This window comes from Ammospiza nelsoni, chromosome 3 (genome assembly GCF_027579445.1).
Source record: "Ammospiza nelsoni isolate bAmmNel1 chromosome 3, bAmmNel1.pri, whole genome shotgun sequence".
In the NCBI taxonomy this organism is placed as follows: Eukaryota; Metazoa; Chordata; class Aves; order Passeriformes; family Passerellidae; genus Ammospiza; species Ammospiza nelsoni.
The window spans coordinates 113,279,457-113,299,734 of NC_080635.1; the positions used below are offsets into that span (position 1 = coordinate 113,279,457).

A 20,278-nucleotide genomic window follows, 5' to 3' on the forward strand; every position below is an offset into this window, starting at 1 on the left:
GCATTATCCACAAAAGAGACATTCCTGTAAGGAGAGGGAAAGGCAAAGCATGCCCAGGCTCAGAGAGGAGAGCTGGGAGCTCTAATGGTCACCTGCCACTCTGCATATGGATTTGAAAGATTCACTTTGCTCTGTGCTGCTCCCAGCTCCTGTAAGAGGGTTCTAAGAGCCTTTTTGGACCAGGAATTTACTGCTTGTGAGGCAAAGTTCTGCATCCCAAACAATTACAGCCGCTTTAAACCACCACGAGGCATCAGGGACACAAGTCAGGAAAGTGGAAAGGAGAAATGCAGAATGGAAAGAGCTTGCAAGACCCTCCCAAGAGAGCCTGGATCAGTATAAGTGGAAAAGTTTCTACAAAAGCAAAGAGCTGAACACCAACAAGCTCAGACTGAGCTAAGGACATGATGTACACAAAAATAAAGAGCTCCTGTCCAGAGCAGTGTTACAATTTTTTAAACAACACAAGAGGCAAAACAGCTCCTCCCACTCCACCATCACAAATCCAATTCTTACAGGCTTGCAGGAGGCTACAACACATCCATGAAAACAACTGCTGGCATTCACCAGAGCAGGGAAAAGCCCTTCAGAACTTGGCTTTAGGAGTCCCATCTCCAAACCCCCTCAGAGAGCCAGCACATACCTCTCCATAACAGCCAGGCACTCCTTTCTCCACGTGAACCGACTGCCTCGCCGTAGTCTGAAGGTCCCAGAGGTAGCTGTGACTGGGGGAGGCGTCTGTCTCCATTCTGGCTCTTCTATTGGGATGGGAGCGGGTCTCATGCTTAGTGTAGCCCCTAAGGACAATAAACACTGTGTTTCCCAGAGGGTTAAAAGTCAGGCCCATCCTCTCACTCCTGCTCGTGAAAAAAAAAAAAAAGACAGGTGATGAAACCATTCAAAACCATTCAAACTGAAAAAAGATATAAGGTATTATCAAAGACACCCTAAAAATACACAAAGCCTGCTAGAATTCCTATTTCCCAACCTCCAATGCAGAAGGAAATCCAAGGAGCTGATGGGCACTTAGGAAAATCTGTCCTGTCTTCATCAAGAGGAAGCGGATCACACAGACAGGGTGAGCTGTGCCCCAGCTGGGATTCATTTAGGTTGTGCTGCCACCTGAGCTGTCACAAAGTAGGAAACAGCAGCTTCCTTCTATTGGAATGGGAGCGGGTCTCATGCTTAGAGTAGCCCCTAAGGACAATAAACACTGTGTTTCCCAGAGGGTTAAAAGTCAGGCCCATTCTCTCACTCCTGCTTGTGAAAAAAAAAAAAGATAGGTGATGAAACCATTCAAATGGAAAAAAATGTAAAGTATTATCAAAGACACCCTAAAGATACACAAAGTATCTAGAATTCCTATTTCCCAACCTCCAAGGCAGAAGGAAATCCAAGGAGCTGATGGGCACTTAGGAAAATCTGTCCTGTCTTTATCAACAGGAAAGGATCACACAGACAGGGTGAGCTGTGCCCCAGCTGGGATTCATGTAGGTTGTGCTGCCACCTGAGCTGTCACAAAGTAGGAAACAGCAGTTTCTATTTAATTACACAGCAGCTTCAGGATGCAAAATGGAAATTTATACCAAAGGTATTTCAGTGTGTCCGAAGAGCTGAGGAAATAACTGAAGCAGCTTCACCAATAGAAACACACCCTGTGGCCTGGGCAAAGGTGGGCTCATGAGTGCCAGGGTGCCTGAAAAAGGCGCTGACAGCAAATTAACATCACAACCTTCCTCTCCTACTCCCCTTCTATGGATGTATTTCTCCTTTCCCTGAGTCTGAGCTGGAAAGCATCAGGCATGAGACAGGATTTGGCAAGATGCCTTCAGGAAAGGCCCCTTTGAAACTTACCCCTGATCCTTTCCACAAGAGCCTCTCAGCTAATAAATCAAGATAAATCAAGACAACACTGGGAGATCGATCTGTCCTACATCCCTTGGTGAGGATGGGAACCTGGGATAGGACACGAGGACAGAAACCAGGGTATGTTCTGAAGGACAGCTTTGTGCTCAGTGACTTCCCCTGCAGGGAAGAGACAGCTGCTCTAGGGTGCAAAAAATACAAAAAAAAATAGAAAAAAAAAAGTTGTAAGAAAAGATAAACCACCACCTATATCCCATAAGCATCCTGAGCTCCAGTGGAATTTCTGCACTGAGCCAGACCCAGGAGAAGCAGCAGCCCTGCTCACAGGGTTGGGCACACTCAAAGCAGGGCTGTGAAACCCCTCTGGGTGCTCAGGCTCACTCAGAATGGCTGGGATTTAATCATCAAACTACACAGTGTTAGTGCAACCACACTGCTTCTCTAATACACAGAGGAGTGAAAGGGTCAAGGGAACCCAAGAGTTTAACCAATAAACAAATTCCTAGAGCTAAAAAGCAAGAAATGAGCTGTTTAGGCACTTGGCCGTGTTCCTTTTCAGAAATGCACACAGAGTCTTTCCCTCCCTGCCAGGGGCTTGCATCTGTGTTAGGTACTGGAGCCCAAAATAATTTCCAAATGCTCCCCAGGAGGAGTGAGTAGGAAGTGAAGCCCACAATCTCTGCCTTGCACACACAAGGCACGGTGCCTCTCCCTAATTCCCAGCTAACGAGCCTACACAGATTACTCGGTTCCATTGAAACATGAAATATTTCCTATAGTGCCAATTTACTGGGAGGCCATTTCAAGGAGAGCTCCTTATCTAGTCTTTCTGCTACTTGCACAGTTTAGGGGGCTGGGTGGCTATCAAGTTGCCAGGCTTTAAATACACTTCAAAAACTTTAAAAAAATTAGAAATTACAATTTTACAAAGAGACAGGGGAGAACAGGAATAGAAATTAGGTTTTCCTGCATTGTGTTAGCAATATACTTTCCCCAGCTGAAGATTTGGTTTCAAAAAGAGAGTACAGGAGTATCAGTGATCCCTCACATCAAGCCAAGAGGTGCAGAATCCTTCTGTTAAATTTGCCTGAGATTTTTCAGACAAAGGTAGAAAAAAAATCTGCATCGAAAGCATAAATTTTCTGCTGCTGCTACAGGTATGTTCACATACTGCATATAATACACTTTTTTTTAGTAGCCTTCCTAGATCAATTTAGCCATTTCTCTTTTCTATGGGGTAACATCAATATCAGCAGCAGATAAGAGAGGAATATGCTGAGAATTACAAGCAAGTACCCCCACACAGCAAGAGAGAAGGACCTGAATGCATAAAGAGGCCCAAAATGGGCTTGGATGAACGTGTGGAAAATGGGAACATGGGATGGCCTGAGCCCCTTGCAAGCCTGAAGGGGCTGCAGGAGAGCTGGAGAGGGACTGGGGACAAGGGATGGAGGGACAGGACACAGGGAATGGCTCCCACTGCCAGAAGGTAGGAATAGATGGGATATTTTGAAGGAATTGTTGGCTGTGAGGGTGGGAAGCCCTGGCACAGGGTGCCCAGAGAAGCTGTGGCTGCCCCTGGATCCCTGGAAGTGTCCAAGGCCAGGCTGGGTGGGGCTTGGAGCAACCTGGGATAACACAAAGTGTCCCTGCCCATGGTAGGGGGGGGGGAATGAGATTACTTCAACCCCAAATTCATCATTTATGACATGCACATTTGATAAGGAACCTATGGAGCTTTTCCTCATCCTCCTCTCTTCACTGAGCTCCCGTTTATTCTGCTGTTCCAACATTCCATCACAACACTCTCGCCACCCAGCTCCACTTCTTTATAACTTAGCAAGTTCCACCCTAGTCACCAGTTCAGATTCTTTTTTTAAACCATTCAAACAGCTTTTAAGGAGAAGTGAAACTTCTCTCCTGAGCAGACAGAGTGGAGAAGACGCACTACAAGGTTTTCAGTGTGTGCATCAAACAGCAAGACACCTCTGAGGGGTGCAGAGGTGAAGCGCCTGGGAAGAGCTCCTTTCACACACAGAAATGAAAGGAGACAGCTCTCACTCCCTGCCAGTGCTCAGCACCTTTTCCTACAGCACTGCCTTCTCTCTGTGAATTTTCTGTGTGACTGAGGATGCTGCTGGCAGGTTTGGGGGAGAGGAGGCAGGAGAGGTGCCCTCCAACTGGAATGCAGCTCTCTCCATGCTCCAAATTCCTCCTGGACAAGGCCTGAATATCCCAGACCCCATCCTGAAGTGAAGGGAGCTGGTCTAAGAGCATCCCAGGCACTCAGTGCTCCCCATCCCATGCACTCACTGCTCCCCATCCATCCCATGCACTCACTGCTCCCCATCCATCCCATGCACTCACTGCTCTTCATCCCATGCACTCCCTGCTCCCCATCCATCCCATGCAGTCACTGCTCTTCATCCCATGCACTCCCTGCTCTCCATCCCCATCCCATGCACTCACTGCTCCCCATCCCATGCACTCACTGCTCCCCATCCCATGCACTCACTGCTCCCCATCCCATGCACTCACTGCTCCCCATCCCATGCACTCACTGCTCCCCATCCATCCCATGCACTCACTGCTCTCCATCCATCCATCCATCCATCCATCCATCCATCCATCCATCCATCCATCCATCCCATGCACCCACTGCTCCCCATCCATCCCATGTACTCACTGCTCCCCATCCATCCATCCATCCATCCATCCATCCATCCATCCATCCATCCATCCATCCATCCCATGCACTCTCTGCTCTCCATCCCATGCACTCACTGCTCCGGTGTCTCCCAGCCACAAGAAACCATTTCCTGGCAAGTTTTCATTTGCAGCAAGTACCTGCTGTACATTATCCTGATAAGAACAGATGCCTCACTGTATTTTTAGCCAGGCTGAGCCCAGATCACACAATAAACACCTCTTGGTCAGAGTGAGCCACGCTGGATTGAAATCAGCAGCAGCACAAGGTTCCCTTGCAGAGCCCAGGGTGGGGAGAAGGAGCAGAGCAGGGACTGTTTGCTCTGCAGCTCTGTGGAACAGCACATCACCAACCATCCCTTCCCAGTGAAAACCTTGTGGGACAGCCCCTGATTTTGGGCTGGCTCTTCTTTCACAACTAAACAAGAACCAATGAAAATAACAGAAGAGATGCCACATCCTGATAGTAACTCCCTTTTGTTTTCCCTTTTGTTCAAGGAAAAAGCACCCATGCTTCTCTCCAAGGTGACCACAGCTGCCTTCCTATTAGAGAAGAGTGGCAGAAATAAATGCCCAGCCTAAATGGAAGCAGTCTGCATCCATCTGTAACTTTAACACATCATTTTGAGGTGCCACCTTCAGTTTGCACTACACAGAGGCAAGAGACAAGCTGAAGTTACTCCATCACAAACTTCCCACGCTGCCCAACACCCAGTGCCAGGGAAACTAATCAGGCTAACAACTACCAATCCAGAAAAAAAAATATTTAAAACCTATGGGCTCTGAAAAAATAGTGAGAACATTGTAGCACTATTAGTTTCTCAAATACATAAAATTTATCTATTGCCAAAATGCTCTCAGTCCTCCACAAAACACAGGACAGACAAGTGGTGCCTGTGTGAAAAAAAAAGCTCCATCTAAATGAAAAGCATCTCTATTAATTGGAATGGAGACCTTTTAAACATCAGCATTTAGCATTTACTTCTTCCCTCCAACAAAAAAAAACTGCCTTTCACCATAACTGGCAACTCCTTCCAGAAAAATTTACAATCAGTAGCAGGCTGGAATTCACAGCGTTGCCATTAACTCTGACATCACTCCTACCAAGAAAACATTGATTAAGACATTTTTTTGAACAAGATTATTGCATACAGTGGGACAAGTGGGTGTTTTTCTCCTGTTCCGTGAGACTCCAAGTCTCCTTTGCAACATTCCAGTCTGGTGCTGTCTGAACACCCACCACACCAAGGACAGGAGAAATGCAGAAACTGCCCATGCAAACCAGCAGTCAAACCAAGGCAAATAACAAACAGCACATTCAAGAGCTCAAAGCCAGCTGGAAAAGAATGGAAGGGATGGAATTGCTGAGTCTGGTCCATATAGGATCAGTATCTGAACAGCAGCAATGCCCTAAAACTGCCCTAAGGCTCCCCAGCACCAAATCCTTTGATTGGCAGATGCAGCATTGCCTGTGGATGATTTAAAGAACATTAAAAAAAAAAAAGAAAGGGAAATAAATCTCTTTTGATATATTTGTAAGTCATAATTTGCTTATATAAGCACAGTAAAAGACAGGTCCTGCTGTGAGGAGCTGAAGGCAAGGCAGGGGTGTCACCCACAGGAAAAAAATCTCAACTGTACCCAGGAGATGGGAAAGGGAGATAAAAGGTGAATTCTACAAGTTGCACAGAAAAACTTGCACAGCCAAGGGAAAATCTGCCAAGAGATCTCCAGTTCTTTCCCAAACTATTCTCCCTTCACAGTTTAGAAATCGATTACATCTGCTGTCCCTAGTCCTGCAAAACTGTTTCAGTTTTAGGTTTTCTTTCCATTACTACACAAATTCAGCCCAAAAATGGATTTACTCTGAAGATCCAGTTTTTCAAGGTAAGGAATTACAGAAATTGGGGAACCAATAGTTCCCAAAAGCCTCACTTTGCCCTCTGATAACTCAAACCTGCAGGTCCCTCTGCACACAGACCTGACTTTCCCTCAAAGGACTGAGATTCCCCTCCCAGCAGCTGGAACTGGAAAAGATGGGATGTATGAGAACAAAAAGCCACCTCTTAGTAAGCTAGCAACTAGACAAAAAACCATGGCAGTCATTTCATCCCACAAGTTTCTTCCAAAGAGGACAATCTTTCACACCCTACAGAGAGTGTGGTGAGGGCATCATTTTTTGGGAAATGATTTCCTCATTTTCGGGCTCTAAGGAGGACACCAAACCCATTACTCTCTCTACTAATCACAGGATACTCTGAGTAGCAGCCAAAACTTCAGCTCCAGATTGGTTTTGTAACAGTGATTTACATCCAGGATTCTCTGGACAAGGTTGGTACCTGCCTTTACACACTTGTTCATATCCCTGCTAATTATTCTTGGCTACCTGGGCTGACCTGCAATATAATAGATGGCAATAACTCAAAGCAGTGGATTATCCTACAATGAATAAATAAATACAATCCCATTTTCCTCAGGTAGATTTTCCCAACAGCAAGAGGAAAACTGAAGGTTCCTCCCTCTGCCTCAGCCTCTAAAAAGAAATCAAGTGCTGTCTGGCTCTAAAAGGAATTTAAGTGCATCCAAATAGTCCCTGGGCTTAGGCAGAGGAAACAATTTGCCTTTTACACTCCTTGAAAATACTGTTTAAGATCTCTTATTGGGGAAAGGGTTACACTCAAACAACCACTCTTCAAGGAGTTTTTCCATGTCTAAAGCAAAGCAGAGTTAAAGTTGATTCATTTCAATTTCAGCCATAACCTTCGGTGTGGAAAGTTTTCCTTCCTTAGACACCTCTCAAGAGCAAAAGGACAAAGATGATGTGAACTCATGGATATGGGGAAAAAAAGAAGGTAAAGAGGAAGAAGTAAAGATTTTACAGCTAAGTTGAACAAGGGTTCAGTTATTAGCACAAAATACAATTTCCTAAACAGCTTCGTGTGATACTGTAAATAAAGGATGCACGGCTGGGAAAAATCCACACAACAGGTTTCATCTGGAGAGGGTTTTGGTGGTTTTCACACCTTCCAGAAACTCTCAAGTTTTCTCCACTACTTTGGAGGCAACACCTTTCATCACAGGGAAATGTCAGGGAGTTATTTTGTAGGGTAAAACCTCAGCCTTTCCAAGCAGCTGGTACTGGGTGGCTGTACCCAGGAATTCTGCTGATCCTCAGTATCACAATTCCAACCAGTGATACTGGTGCAAAAATCAAGGCTTCTTGGCACTTTTACTCTTTAAAACAACTTTAAGAAAAAGAAGCATCAACATGCTTAACAGAAAAACCAGGCTTAGCTGTCCCTCTGAACCCACCCAACTTAAATCTGAATTATTCTCAGGCCAACTGTCAGCTGGAGCCTCTTGATTTTCAGTTTACACACAAAGCACAAGTTTTGAGGTTCTGATTCCCCTGGAATTTTTCTTAATAGAATTCTGGATATTGAAGCCAAGTTCACATTAGAGAGCTGAGTTTTAAATTCCTTAAAACAATTACACAGTTAATTTAATCAAGCCAATGTTTAAAGGAAATTAAACATAAATATTTTGATCTTTACAATAAAACTGTTAAAAGGGAAAAATAAGAACTGTGGTCAAACAAAATCTATGGAGAAGAACAATACAAGGAAATTAACTGAACTGTGATTTTGGAGATTGCTGGTTAGTTAAAGATAATGAGGAGCTTTACTTCTCTTTTTGTATTCAAGATCTATTTTGAGATTTGGAGAAGCTGGTGGGATTTGAAATACACATCGCCAGTTTATCTCTGTAGCTGTCAACATCCCATCCATGAGCTCGAGATCCAACCCACAACCCTCTGAAGATCCTCTCTGACAAAGTGTGTGGGGTTTTTTGCTGCAACTTTATATTATGCAGCCATTATGAATGGTTTCTATTTGTTCAATCTGAAGAGCCTCAGATTCTATTTCACATTAACTGACTACAACTTCACGGCTGCTGCTGATTCCCAGATTTAGTGAGTGGTGGGAGGGCAGGGCAGGTATCTGTGGCCGAGGAGCTGGACAGACAGCTCTGGATGAGGCAGCTCTGCATCATTTGTTGCAAAGCAAAAAGCAGATTTCTTCCCAAAGAAATGGGAAAAAAAATTAACCTGGTCAGAGGGAGAATCTCTGGAGTACCCCAGACCAAGAAGTGAATTATCAGTGCTAATAAACAAAAGGCTTCCATTCTGTAAATAAACAGCAGGAGATGTTCAGGCTGCATTTGTTTACCAGGATTTGTCTTCTCAAGCTGGTACCATCTGTAAAATGCCCTTTTCTTCTGTTCACTCAGGTCCGACCCCTGCTGCAACAGCCAATGGGAGATCCGGCTCTGACTGATACCTGTGAGAAACCAGAACAGAACAAAAAAAGAGAGAAAGAGAAAATTTCTTCTTTACCAAACATTTTAAGTGGTTTATCTACTGATAAAAGATGGTGTCTTACAAAGTCCAGTAACTTGGGGTGCTTCAATCCCAGAAAAAGCAGAGTTGAAGCTTCCCTGCTCTGTCCCAAACTGCCTGAATTTCTCCCTGGGGTTTTGTTCAACCTCACTCAAGGAACACCCTGGAATCTGCATAATCAGCCTCAAAGCAAAGTGGGGAAAAGCTGGGAAGCCAAAGCTATCGTAGACTTGAACTGTCCACACCTTCTCTGATTCTGTGAAATGGGAACAAGTCCCTTCCCCACTATTACATATAAATAATGATTGTTAGGAAATCCTTATCATTCAGTGCTTGAATAAGAAGAGAGATAAACACAGAAAACAGTTTATGTGATATAGATCACATCAGCCCAGAAATGGAACAAACCAACTGTCGGCATCTGTAACAACCCAGAAAACAACCCAGAAAGAGCAGATGTCTGTCAGCAAAACAGGAGCCAAGCTCAAGGTACCCAGGCATGATCAGGGACAAAACACGGCTGCTTTTAAAGCAAGAGTTCTAAGGAAACTGTAAGAAGGAGAAAAAAATTCCTAGAAGTTAATACAGTTATTTGCAAAGCAGGGAATGAAGGATCGATGCAGAAAGGGCAAAAAATGATAAATAAAACAAGAGGTTTAGAAGTGCATGAAGAGGTCAGCAATAGGTTCACCTGAAAATGTAAAAAATGCAGAGTTTGCTGAGTAACTGAAGCACTACTTCAGAACTCCCTGTGCTTTCCACAAGGCCCTTCAGCTATCAGAACAGGTTAACAACATCCAAACTCTCCTGAGAAGTGAAGTTTTAGGAGGTGCTCCAAGTACCAATATACTGCCAACACCACCTGTGCCACCACCTGCTTGGTGATATCACCTGGGCAGGTAGAGGCTGGTTTGCACACAGAACCCAAAGTACCTCCCCCCTCCAGAGATGCATCAAGGTTTTATAAGCTCTCATCATCATATTTAACTCATGAAAAACAGCCCCCTGTAGTTTAACCACTTCTAAAGTGAGGGTTTATTATGCTTTTTTGGGTGTGTTGAAGGTTGTTAACTTCAGAATGTCTCAACTTGACTCTCAGGTATCATATTCAGGTAGGTTTACACCAACCAGATTTTTAGCATCACTGGGTTTGTGCTCTTAATTGCTCTTCCTCAAACAGAATTCTGGAGGCTATGAAGTTTTAATTGTCCTGGGGGAAGGGATGGGTGTGTTTTGTTTCAGATACAGCAGAGCTGTGCCCACAAAACAGATCCTGATTTTCCCAGACCCCACTCCCAGAGACTGCCTTGCCCTGACAGAGTTCAGAAACAGCTGGGGCAGCCAAGAAGAGCTGCCTACCCCCAGGGCCCACAGTGGGATCTAAAACTGAGTTTATACTACTGGGGAAGTGGAATTATTCACCCAAACACAGCCCTCAGACCCTGCCAAGTTTACATCAAGTAACTGTGGGAGCACACAAGTTAATAGCAGAAGAAAGCAGTGTAAGTTGATAACACTCCCTGGCCCAAAACAAGGCTCCAGCCCAGCTGAAATCCTGCCATGTCCATGCCTGATCACCACTGCAAAGTCCAAGGTCTGAAAATGTGCAGCTCTTGGCCTATTATGATTTATAAAAGCCATTTCTTGTCCTGGGCTGTGGGACACAAAGGTTTGTGTCTCACTGCTTTTGGCTGCCCTGCTCCCATTAATTACTCACTGGGTAACAGCTCCAGTCATTTACTTGTTGTTTACTACAGTCCACTTACACTCATTGCAGTGAATTAGTGTGTGTTGAGTGTCTGGTAACAACCTAAGATACAAACACAAAGCACTGGTAGATAAAAATTATAAATAGAGATTAAATGTCTGCCATGAGTGGAAAATCTGAATCGTGCTCAAGAGGCTGCCTGACACTGTCACACGTGGCACAGATGTCACCACTCCAGACAATGTGCTCAAGGGCAAGGCACAGCAGCAGCAGGAGCCAAAAAACTCAAGCTGGGTCTTGCCATGTCCATTTTCATGGAATCACAGAAAAATATGAGTTGGAAAGACCTTTAAAGGTCATCTGGTCCAACACCCCCTGCAATGAGCTGGGACATCAACTGGATCATGTTGTTCAGAGCCCTGTCCAACCTGACCTTGAATCTTTCCAGGGATGGCGCAGACACCACTTTCCTGACCAACCTGTGCCACCTTCATTGTAAAAAGCTGCTTTCCACAAATTATGCACTGTCCCAATGTCCTGAGCTGCATCAAAGTTCTCCCAAACAGAGCTGAATCTGAGCTGGGATCCTTTTGTGGCTGTCACCCACAGCAGCTGAGCCTGTGACCTACTGCAGGTCCTCACAGCTTAAAAAGCTGCTTCTGTAAAATGTTTAAAGGCATAAAATTTATCTGTACTCAGCAAGGTTGAGGCCCCAAAAGTATCCCAACAGCCTGACCAACCCAAGTCACATTCAAAGTCTTTCAGAAGAATTCATCCAGGATCTGCCAGATCCCAGGGCTGTGGGATCCAAACCCATCCTTAACTCCTTTCATTGTAAAAAACCAAATCCCCCAAGCTGTCATGTCAGAATTTCTTGCATCTCAAGTGGGTTTCACACAGCTGACTCACAGGACAGTGACCATCAGGACCTTCCTGTCCCACTGTCTCTAATCACACTCTGCTTTAGGGAATTGCACTGGCAGGAAAAAAAAATCATCCTGCTGCCAGAAACAATTGATGAAATAACTTTTCTGGAGTACTTATATTGATGAAAAAACTTTCTCTAGAGTATTTATATTGATGAAATAACTTCTCTGGAGTACTGAAAATCCAGTTGTGCTGAGGAAATTCACTCTCCAAGTGAAGCAGGGACCTCAAGGAGGGCTGTGGTGCTCTGGGCTCAGCAGGGCCAGGAACACACCTGGTTAAGGACACCAGCAGTTTTCTCACAGAAAACACTGCAGGAATGTGTTATCCACAAAGGATTATTGCAGCTCAGATGCTGACTGCTTGTGTCACACTCACTCCTTCCCACAGCAGATAAACAAACCAGTCTGTGCTCACTCTCCTGGCCAGCCCAGCTGTCTCCTACACAACTGATTAGGGGAGAGTTTCCCCTTCAAATATATAAAATAAATGGCAAAATACATCATCAAGAGAAGGCCACTCTTATGTGCAGCTCAAATCTGCTCACAACCCTCAACTCTGCTATTCATCAAGTCTTTGGGAACTGGTTTTCACCTTCACTGATAGATCTGTTCAGCAGCTCTGCTTTGCATTTCTTTCATGTTTCTTTCAGGAGAGGTTTTCAGAAGCACCTGGAATACGTCAGAACTGGAGAAGAAAGTTAACTGACTGTGTTTTAATTCTTCACTTTGTAAGCAAGTCCCAGATTCAGAGAACAAGTGCTTGCAAAGGACATCTATCAATTTAGGAGATTAGCACAGCTTGTTTACAGAAAACCTGCAAAGATCAAAATCATAACAAACAAATCTCTGTTGTCAGGAGAATTAAAAAAAAAAAAAACAGGAAGGAAAATGTTTCTCAAAATGCAGCTTCATGCCATTTGAGATGATCAATAATTCAGGAATTTTCTGAATTCTCTTCAGAGGGGAACTAGTTAAGTTTCCCTGTGTATTGGCATTTGCTCAGCATCCCTGTGTGTGGGTTCCAAACCTGTGGGGATTTTATTTTTTCCAGCAGTGCTCCAAGGCTGCCCTCCACTGCACGTGTGTTTAGCATAATCTAAAGCCAAGTCTTGGAGATCTCCTATCAATTAAGACAGAGACAGGAGGACAGGGCTGGGTTGTACAAGCAGAATAATTGGGAAGGGTACCAGAACTGCACCCTGGAAAGCTCTCTGTTATTTAAAAACAACCCAAAAAATGACTTCTGCATTTTACTGTTGATGGGTTTGGGTTTTTTTTTTTTTTTAATGGTAGCTTGGTTTAAATATTTTTAAGAACTGAAAAAACTGAATTGAAATTTCTGCTTTGTAACTTCAGGAAAATAAGGGTGGTTTTTTTATTCCTTCCCTCTCTATGCGTAAAAAACAGGGAAGGTAATATTTCCAAACCTTGCAGAGGCCTCATCCATCAAACCACTTCAGCCCATCTGCAGAGGGCTCATCCCTGTGCTCTCCTCCCTCTCTCCTTTACTGTAGAACAGAAAGACATCAGCTCCTGAAAATATTTCCCCACCCTCCATCTAACTTTGGAAGCTCAGACAGCATCTCTGAGAGAAGTTTACATTTCTCTCTCCATCCTCTGCCTCCTCACCATAACCTGGTGCCCAAGTACAATTTTTGTGGCAATTTCAGCAAATTCCACACAACTTACTTCAAATTAAATTTGATAAATTTTGGCAGCTCACCTGCTCCACGTGGGGCTGAACCCCCAGCCCTGAGCAGGCTGCAGTGATGTTAAAGGAGCTCCAAACACCAGGAGAGGAAATTCCGCAGGAACTATTATTAGCTCCTGTTTATACTGTCATTTTTCTTATCAGTAGGAGATTATTTATACAGAGCCCAACCCAAGTGCTTCTTGTTTATCTTATTACAGACACCATTAAAAAAGTTTCTATAAAAAGCAGCTCCTGTTTTTAGGACCAGCACTAGTAAGTGTTATGCTAAGTTTTTGCTGCTTATCAATCACTCTTTATTTTCAAGTCACTTTTTAATACCCTGTTTACTATTTTCCAACCTGTCCTGTCCTCTCCATACACCAGGCAGCCCTGTAGAACATCTTCCAGGTTTCATTTTTCCTGTCAGATTCATTATCTAAATGACTTTTAGAGTTTCTGGTAATTTTATAAGGATTAAGAGAGCCTCAACATTTTTCTATTGCAACAGCTGACTTTAACCCTCAGCTCTGTGTTCCTCTCTCCTGCATCCTCCCTCTCCATCACTTGCTTACAACAGGAAAAACAAGAAGAAAAGATGTTTACTGATGCAGAACTGCTCTGCAGGACTATGGATTCTGTAAGTGCTCTGCAAGGTTAGAATTAAGATGGGAATAAGGAGAAATGTGTTCCTGAATTAAAGTGTAGTTTGAAGAATTAGCAAAATTAGGCAAAAAAGGAGGTTTTGAGGGGTCACAGCTGCAGCAGAGGTTTCTGCACCAAGGACAGAACATGGCAAGTTACAGAATGGGGATAAATAAGGTCATAAGGACAGAGGAAACAGAGAATTGGTGGAGGTTGTAAGGAAAAGTTGCCAGCAGAGGTAGCAGAGGTAGCCAAGCCACTCTCCTGGACAGAACCAGCCATAAATTTTTCATTTCTTTTTTGCCTCTTCCCAGAGCAGAAGGGAGGAAGACTAAAAGCCAATTTTTCTATTTTGCTCTTGTAAAACTAACTTTTTACAGAAAATCTTTATCAGTAAGACAGAGGCTGTAAATCCTGAGCTGATGCCATTTGGGATCACACACTCTGCAAAGCCTCTGCCTATACAAACTGGTTTTTTTACTGAACCAGAAGCAGTTTCCAGACATTCCTTGGGAGTCTCTTCCCCAGCTGAAAGGGATGTTGGAGGCATTGAAGAATATTCCAAATCATCCAGCACTCATCAGGCTGAGACAGCTCTGAAGGGACAGCCCTGGGATGCTCTGCCCCGGATCTCTGTCCTGAGCTATTTCAGTCACTCCTCACCACTCCCTGCTTTGGAGAGGAAGCTGATGTTCCTGCCTGCTAGAGCTGAGTACACTCTTTAATCTGCTTTTTCCAAACATCTCTTTGAGATTTGCCATTTCCCTCAGATAAGTCATTACTATGTACTTAGGGGTGGCACATAAGTGCTACACATCTGCTTACACAAGGCTGGGGGTTGATTTAAAATGAATCAGCTCCCACCCAGCCCAGGGAGGATGACTGGGATGCAAAGATGTACTGGTTTCCCATGGATTTGGCTCAAAAACAAGATGATAACACAGCGCCTTCAGCTCAGCCCTCATTCTGTCCCACTGACACCCTGCAGTATTTCTCTGGTCTCTCTGTGAGCACACTGTGGGTTGGGTGGGAAGGGTGTGAAATTCAGGCAGCCACGTCTCAAGGGCATGGTTTGGTGTCATTTACTCACAGGAGCAATAAAGAGAGCTCCCAAAAGCTAAATGCCAACTGAATGCCCACTGAAACCCAAGAGAACAGGCTCAGGGTGGAAGGAGGGAAAGGATCAGGTGTGAAGAGACTGGTCTTGCCTTTCCTACAGCTTCTTGCAGGGCATCAAACACATGCACCAATTAATCAGTTAATTATATTTAGATTCATTCCTTTCATTGAGACAGACTTGGATCTGGTGTGGTGATTCTGATTCAATGACCCCACAACTGGCCAAAAAAACCCCAAACATTGGCTCCCTTTGGAAATACTCCTTTTGTGCAATTTTCCCCTCTTTGCACAACTTCTCTTGCAGGGGAAGCCAGCCTGACTTGCTGGGTGCTATACAGAGGTTAATTCAGGCAAGGAATGAACAAAAGCAGGAGAGGGACCCACTAACTACCAAAACTTTAGAGTTCATGTACAATTTAAGCAACTCAACTTATACATTAATTTTTGAAGTATTTGTGCTAACATCTGGTAAGGCCAAAAACATCCCTTACATTTACACAAATTGGTAATCTCAGGATTTTCAGGATGAACCTGAGACCAGGGAAGGACAAGTCCTTTTTCCCAGGATCACAGAGGAGTTGGAGATATGGAAAGAATTCCTGGCTCTGTGGCTCAAGCACCAGTTTGTGCTTGCCCACATCAACTGCTGCCATGTCTGCAAACCCACGGCTCCCAGACAGGTGGATTCCTATGACAATTCAAATCCTGGAAATATCATAAAATAACAACTTTCCTCCTACTGCTTTGGCATTCCCAGACATCTAGGAACCTTAAAAATTATCTATTTCAAGATTTTTATCCAAGCTTGGGTTAAAAAGTTAACAAATCTTAGAGGTGTAACAGGGGATTGAGCTTCCTGAATTTTATCATCAAGTCTTCATCCTAAAGGAAGGGCTGGAGTGAATCCAGAGCAGGGAACAGAGCTGGGGAAGGGGCTGGAGCACCAGGAGGGGCTGAGGGAGCTGGGAAAGGGGCTCAGCCTGGAGAAAAGGAGGCTCGGGGGGACCTTGTGGCTCTGCACAACTCCCTGACAGGGAACAAGGGACAGGATAAGAGGGAACAGCCTCAAGCTGTGCCAGGGCAGGTTCAGGTTGGATATTGGGAACAATTCCTGCCTGCAAAGGGCTCTCCAGCCCTGGCACAGCTGCCCAGGGCAGTGCTGGAGTCCCCATCCCTGCAGGGATTTAAATCCCTGTGGATGTGGCACTTGGGGACACGGATCAGTGGTGGCCTTGGCAGTGCTGGGGGAGTGATCAGACCCAATGGTCTCAGAGGGCTTTTCCAACCAAAATGATTTTGAGGCTGCTCCAGGCAAAGCCTGTGTGCCTGGAACGGGGAAACAACAACACCTCACCCCAGGGAGGAGCAACAGGACTTTGCAACCCTGTCTGGAAAGCTCTGGGAACACACCCAGGGAAGAAGTGGCACCACTGCAGTGAGTTCACCTGTCTGGATGTGAGAGAGAAGGCTCAGGGCACAGGGCACCCAGAACTGCTGCTCCTCCAGGTAAAACCTGAGCTGGTCTGGTCATCCCTCAACCTCCCTTTGGATTTTCATTGATGGTGACTCAAATGATGGATAAAACTTCCAACCCTCATCCTCCAACTCCTGGCTGCAGTGGTAGCAGCTATAGCTGTGTCTCCTGACTATTCATATACTTTTTAATATATAAATACACATTTATCTCTCTCTCTCCATACCCAGAGATGCAGATATGCATCTATTTGCCGCACTCAACAACAATTTAAGAATTAAGGAAAACCGTTTTCATTTTAAGATAAGAACTTCAGGCTTTATTATAATGCTGTAAAATAAAATCTGCCAGCACAAGCCACAGGAAAAAAAAAAAAGAAAAAAAAAAGTGATTCACTGGGGAAGTTCCATGATGTGCAGGACAATGGGTCTTAAATCAAAGGCATACATTATCATGACTAAGCTGACAGATCTGCACTGCAATGCAGAAAGCCAAGTGATATTCCAACATCTGCACCGTGCTCAGACAGGCAGCTCAGACACAGAGATTCCCAAAATGAGGAAAGGACTCCACTCCCCAGGCTCTTACCTGTTACCTGTGCAACAACTGCTTGGGAAATTCTCCGGTTGGCGAGGAAGGCTTTGATTTCCTCCTTTATCACACTGCTGTCCCTCCTACCAAAACAAAACAACAACAGGACACACAAAAAGAGGGACAGACCAAAGTGCACCTGCAAGATGCAAAATGTCTTTATTTCCTTTATTTAGGGGGCAAGGAGTGAGGAAGGCTGGCATTAAAACAGCCCAAGTGCCTCAGTGCTGGACACTTCTTTTAACAAGTGTCACGTTTGATCAAAGAACCATAGCAGGAGAATGGATGACTCATGTCCCATATAATTCATATTAGGTGCAGCACTGCCATATGGAATGTACAAAGTTTCATTACACAGGGATGAATAAATCTCTCATACCAGCATAAAAACCTCACTCGTAAAAATGAGGCAGAAAAATAAAAAATAAAGGATAGCAGGGGCTGCATGGTTAGTTGCCCAAATGAATATGCACAGACCAACCTCCTCCAGCGTCCCAAGGAAAAGATCCAAAATTTTGGAGCCTCTGTCCTCACACCCTCCTTTAGTCCCCTACTTAGTCCAGAGCTTGCACTGAATGAACTGAGGTCTTTGCATCATTTTTACAAGGTCTGCACAGGTAGTTCAGAAGGGGCTAAAACTGTGCTAAAAGCAAATAAATTGTGGCTGCACAAGTACTGTGATACACAGCAAATTTCATTTGCAATAAACTCATACTTTGCCCCTCCTCTTCCTCTCTCCCTTCCTGAGAAGGGCAGGCAATTAAAACCAACCTTTATTAGGCCTTATGAGACATTTCCCTTCCCTTTCTCCCCTCCTGCCCCAGCTGCATTGAAGGCAGACTCAAGCTTGCAAACGTAAATGCAAAATGAACGCTGTGCTGTGGGCTCATCTTTATTTCTGTACCCAACACTCATCATCCATATGCCTGCAAACACAAGCAATTTCAGTTTAAATAAGCACTAAAAGCATTACCTGAGACTCACTGCACAGGAACCCAAACCTCAGCCATGGGAACTTGGCACTCCGCTGTACTCACCCCCTTCCTGCACAATTCCATCATCCTGCAGCCGACAGCAAATGAGGTTGATCGGCTTTTCTTACTGCTCATCTCTAATCCTCTCCCCCAAAAGCCACATCTTTCCCTGAAATTTCCAAACTACTTCCAAGGCATTTCTATTCTGGAGCTTATGGACTCCAGTCCTCCCACAGGTACTTCAGGAATGGAGCAGTTTTTGGGGGAAAAAAGAAAAAAATTCCAGCATTATGACCAAAATTGTTTGGAGACATTTGGCCTTTCCTCTTATTTCTTTGTGCTCTCAAAGCCCACTGACTGACTTTCATCCTCAGGAGTACAATCCCCTCCTTTCATCTTTGCCATAATGCTGAAAAGAAAACTGCTAAAAGTAAAGGAAGGTCAGCCCTGTAAAAAAAAAAACACCCCAATGGCTCTCAGAGAAAACTTCTGCTTCTTCTTTATTATTTGTATTTTCCTGCATCCTTCTGCAAATCCCTGCCACAAACTATAAACAAACAGCATGCATCCTCTCCAGATCCCACTGGATATCCAAGTTGGATTCCCTACTCTCCCTCTATATGGAAGGAATTACAATGGGTGTGAAATAGTGGAGAAGGAGTCATGTGAATTGATATTTGATCAGAATCCTGAATAAAAGTAAAAGAGTGCTCTAACATCAATCCCAACTTTTGGTACAGCACTGGAAAAATGATTTCAACAGTCAGACTGTGGGACTGGGGCTGCCTCCACAAGGCAGGTGAGAGGTTCTGGGATGGTGACCCCTGGAGCCCTGGCAGGAACAATTGCCTGGAGCAGCTCCCGCTCTCCTGATCATCATCAAATCCTCATGGAACGGTGTGGGTTGGAAGAGACATTTCAGGCCATTTAGTCCAAATCTACTGTGATAAGCAGTATCTTCAAGCAGATCAGGTTGCTCAGAGCCCTGTCCCACCTGACCTTGAATATTTCCTGGGAGGAGACATCCACCACCTCCTTGGACAACCTGTGCCAGCATTTTACCACCCTATTTCAGCAATCTTCCAACGCACCCACTCCTGCTGAGTGAGAGGCTCTGGGATGGTGACCCTTGGAGCACTGGCAGGAACAACTGCCTGAAGCAACTGTCTGATGCTCTCCTCCTCATCATCATCATCATTATAATCATCATCACCATCATCATCATCATCAAATCCTCATGGAACGATGTGGGTTGGAAGAGACATTTCAGGCCATTTAGTCCAATCCTACTGTGATAAGCAGTGGTATCTTCAACTAGAACAGGTTGCTCAGAGCCCTGTCCCACCTGACCTCGAATATTTCCTGGGATGAGACACCCACCACCTCCTTGGACAACCCATGCCAGCATTTAACCACTCCTGCTGAGTCACTTCTCACCTCCCCACCTTTTACAGAGACCATCACTCACCTCATCAGCTCCTCCACTTTGTCGTCGATGTCCAAGTCCTCCTCGGAAGCCTCGAAGCTGTAGGACCTCTGGGCCAGGCTGTTGGCCAGCGGGTAGCGGGTGGGCGACATCTTCCCGTTGAAGGCAGACAACCTCTCGTTACTCTCCCTCCCGTTCTGATTCGTAGTGCAAGGCTGTGGGGAGGTGTCGTAACTGTTGCTCGGGGACGGGGACATCCCCGAGTGCTGCGTCTGCGTGGAAGCCGTGGCCGTCGAGGATGACGCCGGCACGTTGTTGGTGCTGTTGCCGTAGGAGCCGCCTCCGTAGCCGGATCTTCTCCCGAATTTGTCGCTGTGCTCTTGGTCCAGACGGTCCAAGGTTTCCAGGGCGTGCAGGATCTCATGCCTGGTCATTCCCGTGCGTCTCAGGCGCTGCAGGAGGTCGATCTGCTCTATGGTGAATCTTGGCTCGTCTGTGTAGTGAGACATGGTTTCCAGCAGGCTGGAAATGAGGGAAAACACAAAATACTTCAGTTCAATAATTCTATGTGGCAAATGGAAGGTACTTTATAAATTCTGGCAGCTCCAAAATCCACCTCCGCATGGCAGCTCCAAAATCCACCTCCAACCAACTCAGCTGGACACCTGCCATGAATGCCAATCTCACTGCACACAGCAGGAGTGCTCCAACAGCATTTCAGACCTCTCCTCACATTCCCCACACCTGCACC

The 20,278-nt window shown here is 45.0% G+C and overlaps 1 protein-coding gene across 10 annotated transcripts in view; it reads right to left on the reverse strand.

The window, feature by feature from the left end:
* HMBOX1 (homeobox containing 1) overlaps positions 1-20,278 on the reverse strand; it is a 111,970-nt gene that overhangs the window by 31,885 nt on the left and 59,807 nt on the right. For all 10 annotated transcript variants that reach the window (XM_059468685.1, XM_059468686.1, XM_059468681.1 and 7 more), the window contains 4 exons: positions 19,570-20,049; positions 17,125-17,210; positions 8,802-8,912; positions 644-797 (listed from right to left, as the gene is read on the reverse strand). In XM_059468685.1, coding sequence (XP_059324668.1) covers positions 644-797; positions 8,802-8,912; positions 17,125-17,210; positions 19,570-20,036 — 818 coding nt within the window. In that variant the 5' untranslated portion in view covers positions 20,037-20,049. The remainder of the gene's footprint in view (positions 1-643; positions 798-8,801; positions 8,913-17,124; positions 17,211-19,569; positions 20,050-20,278) is intronic.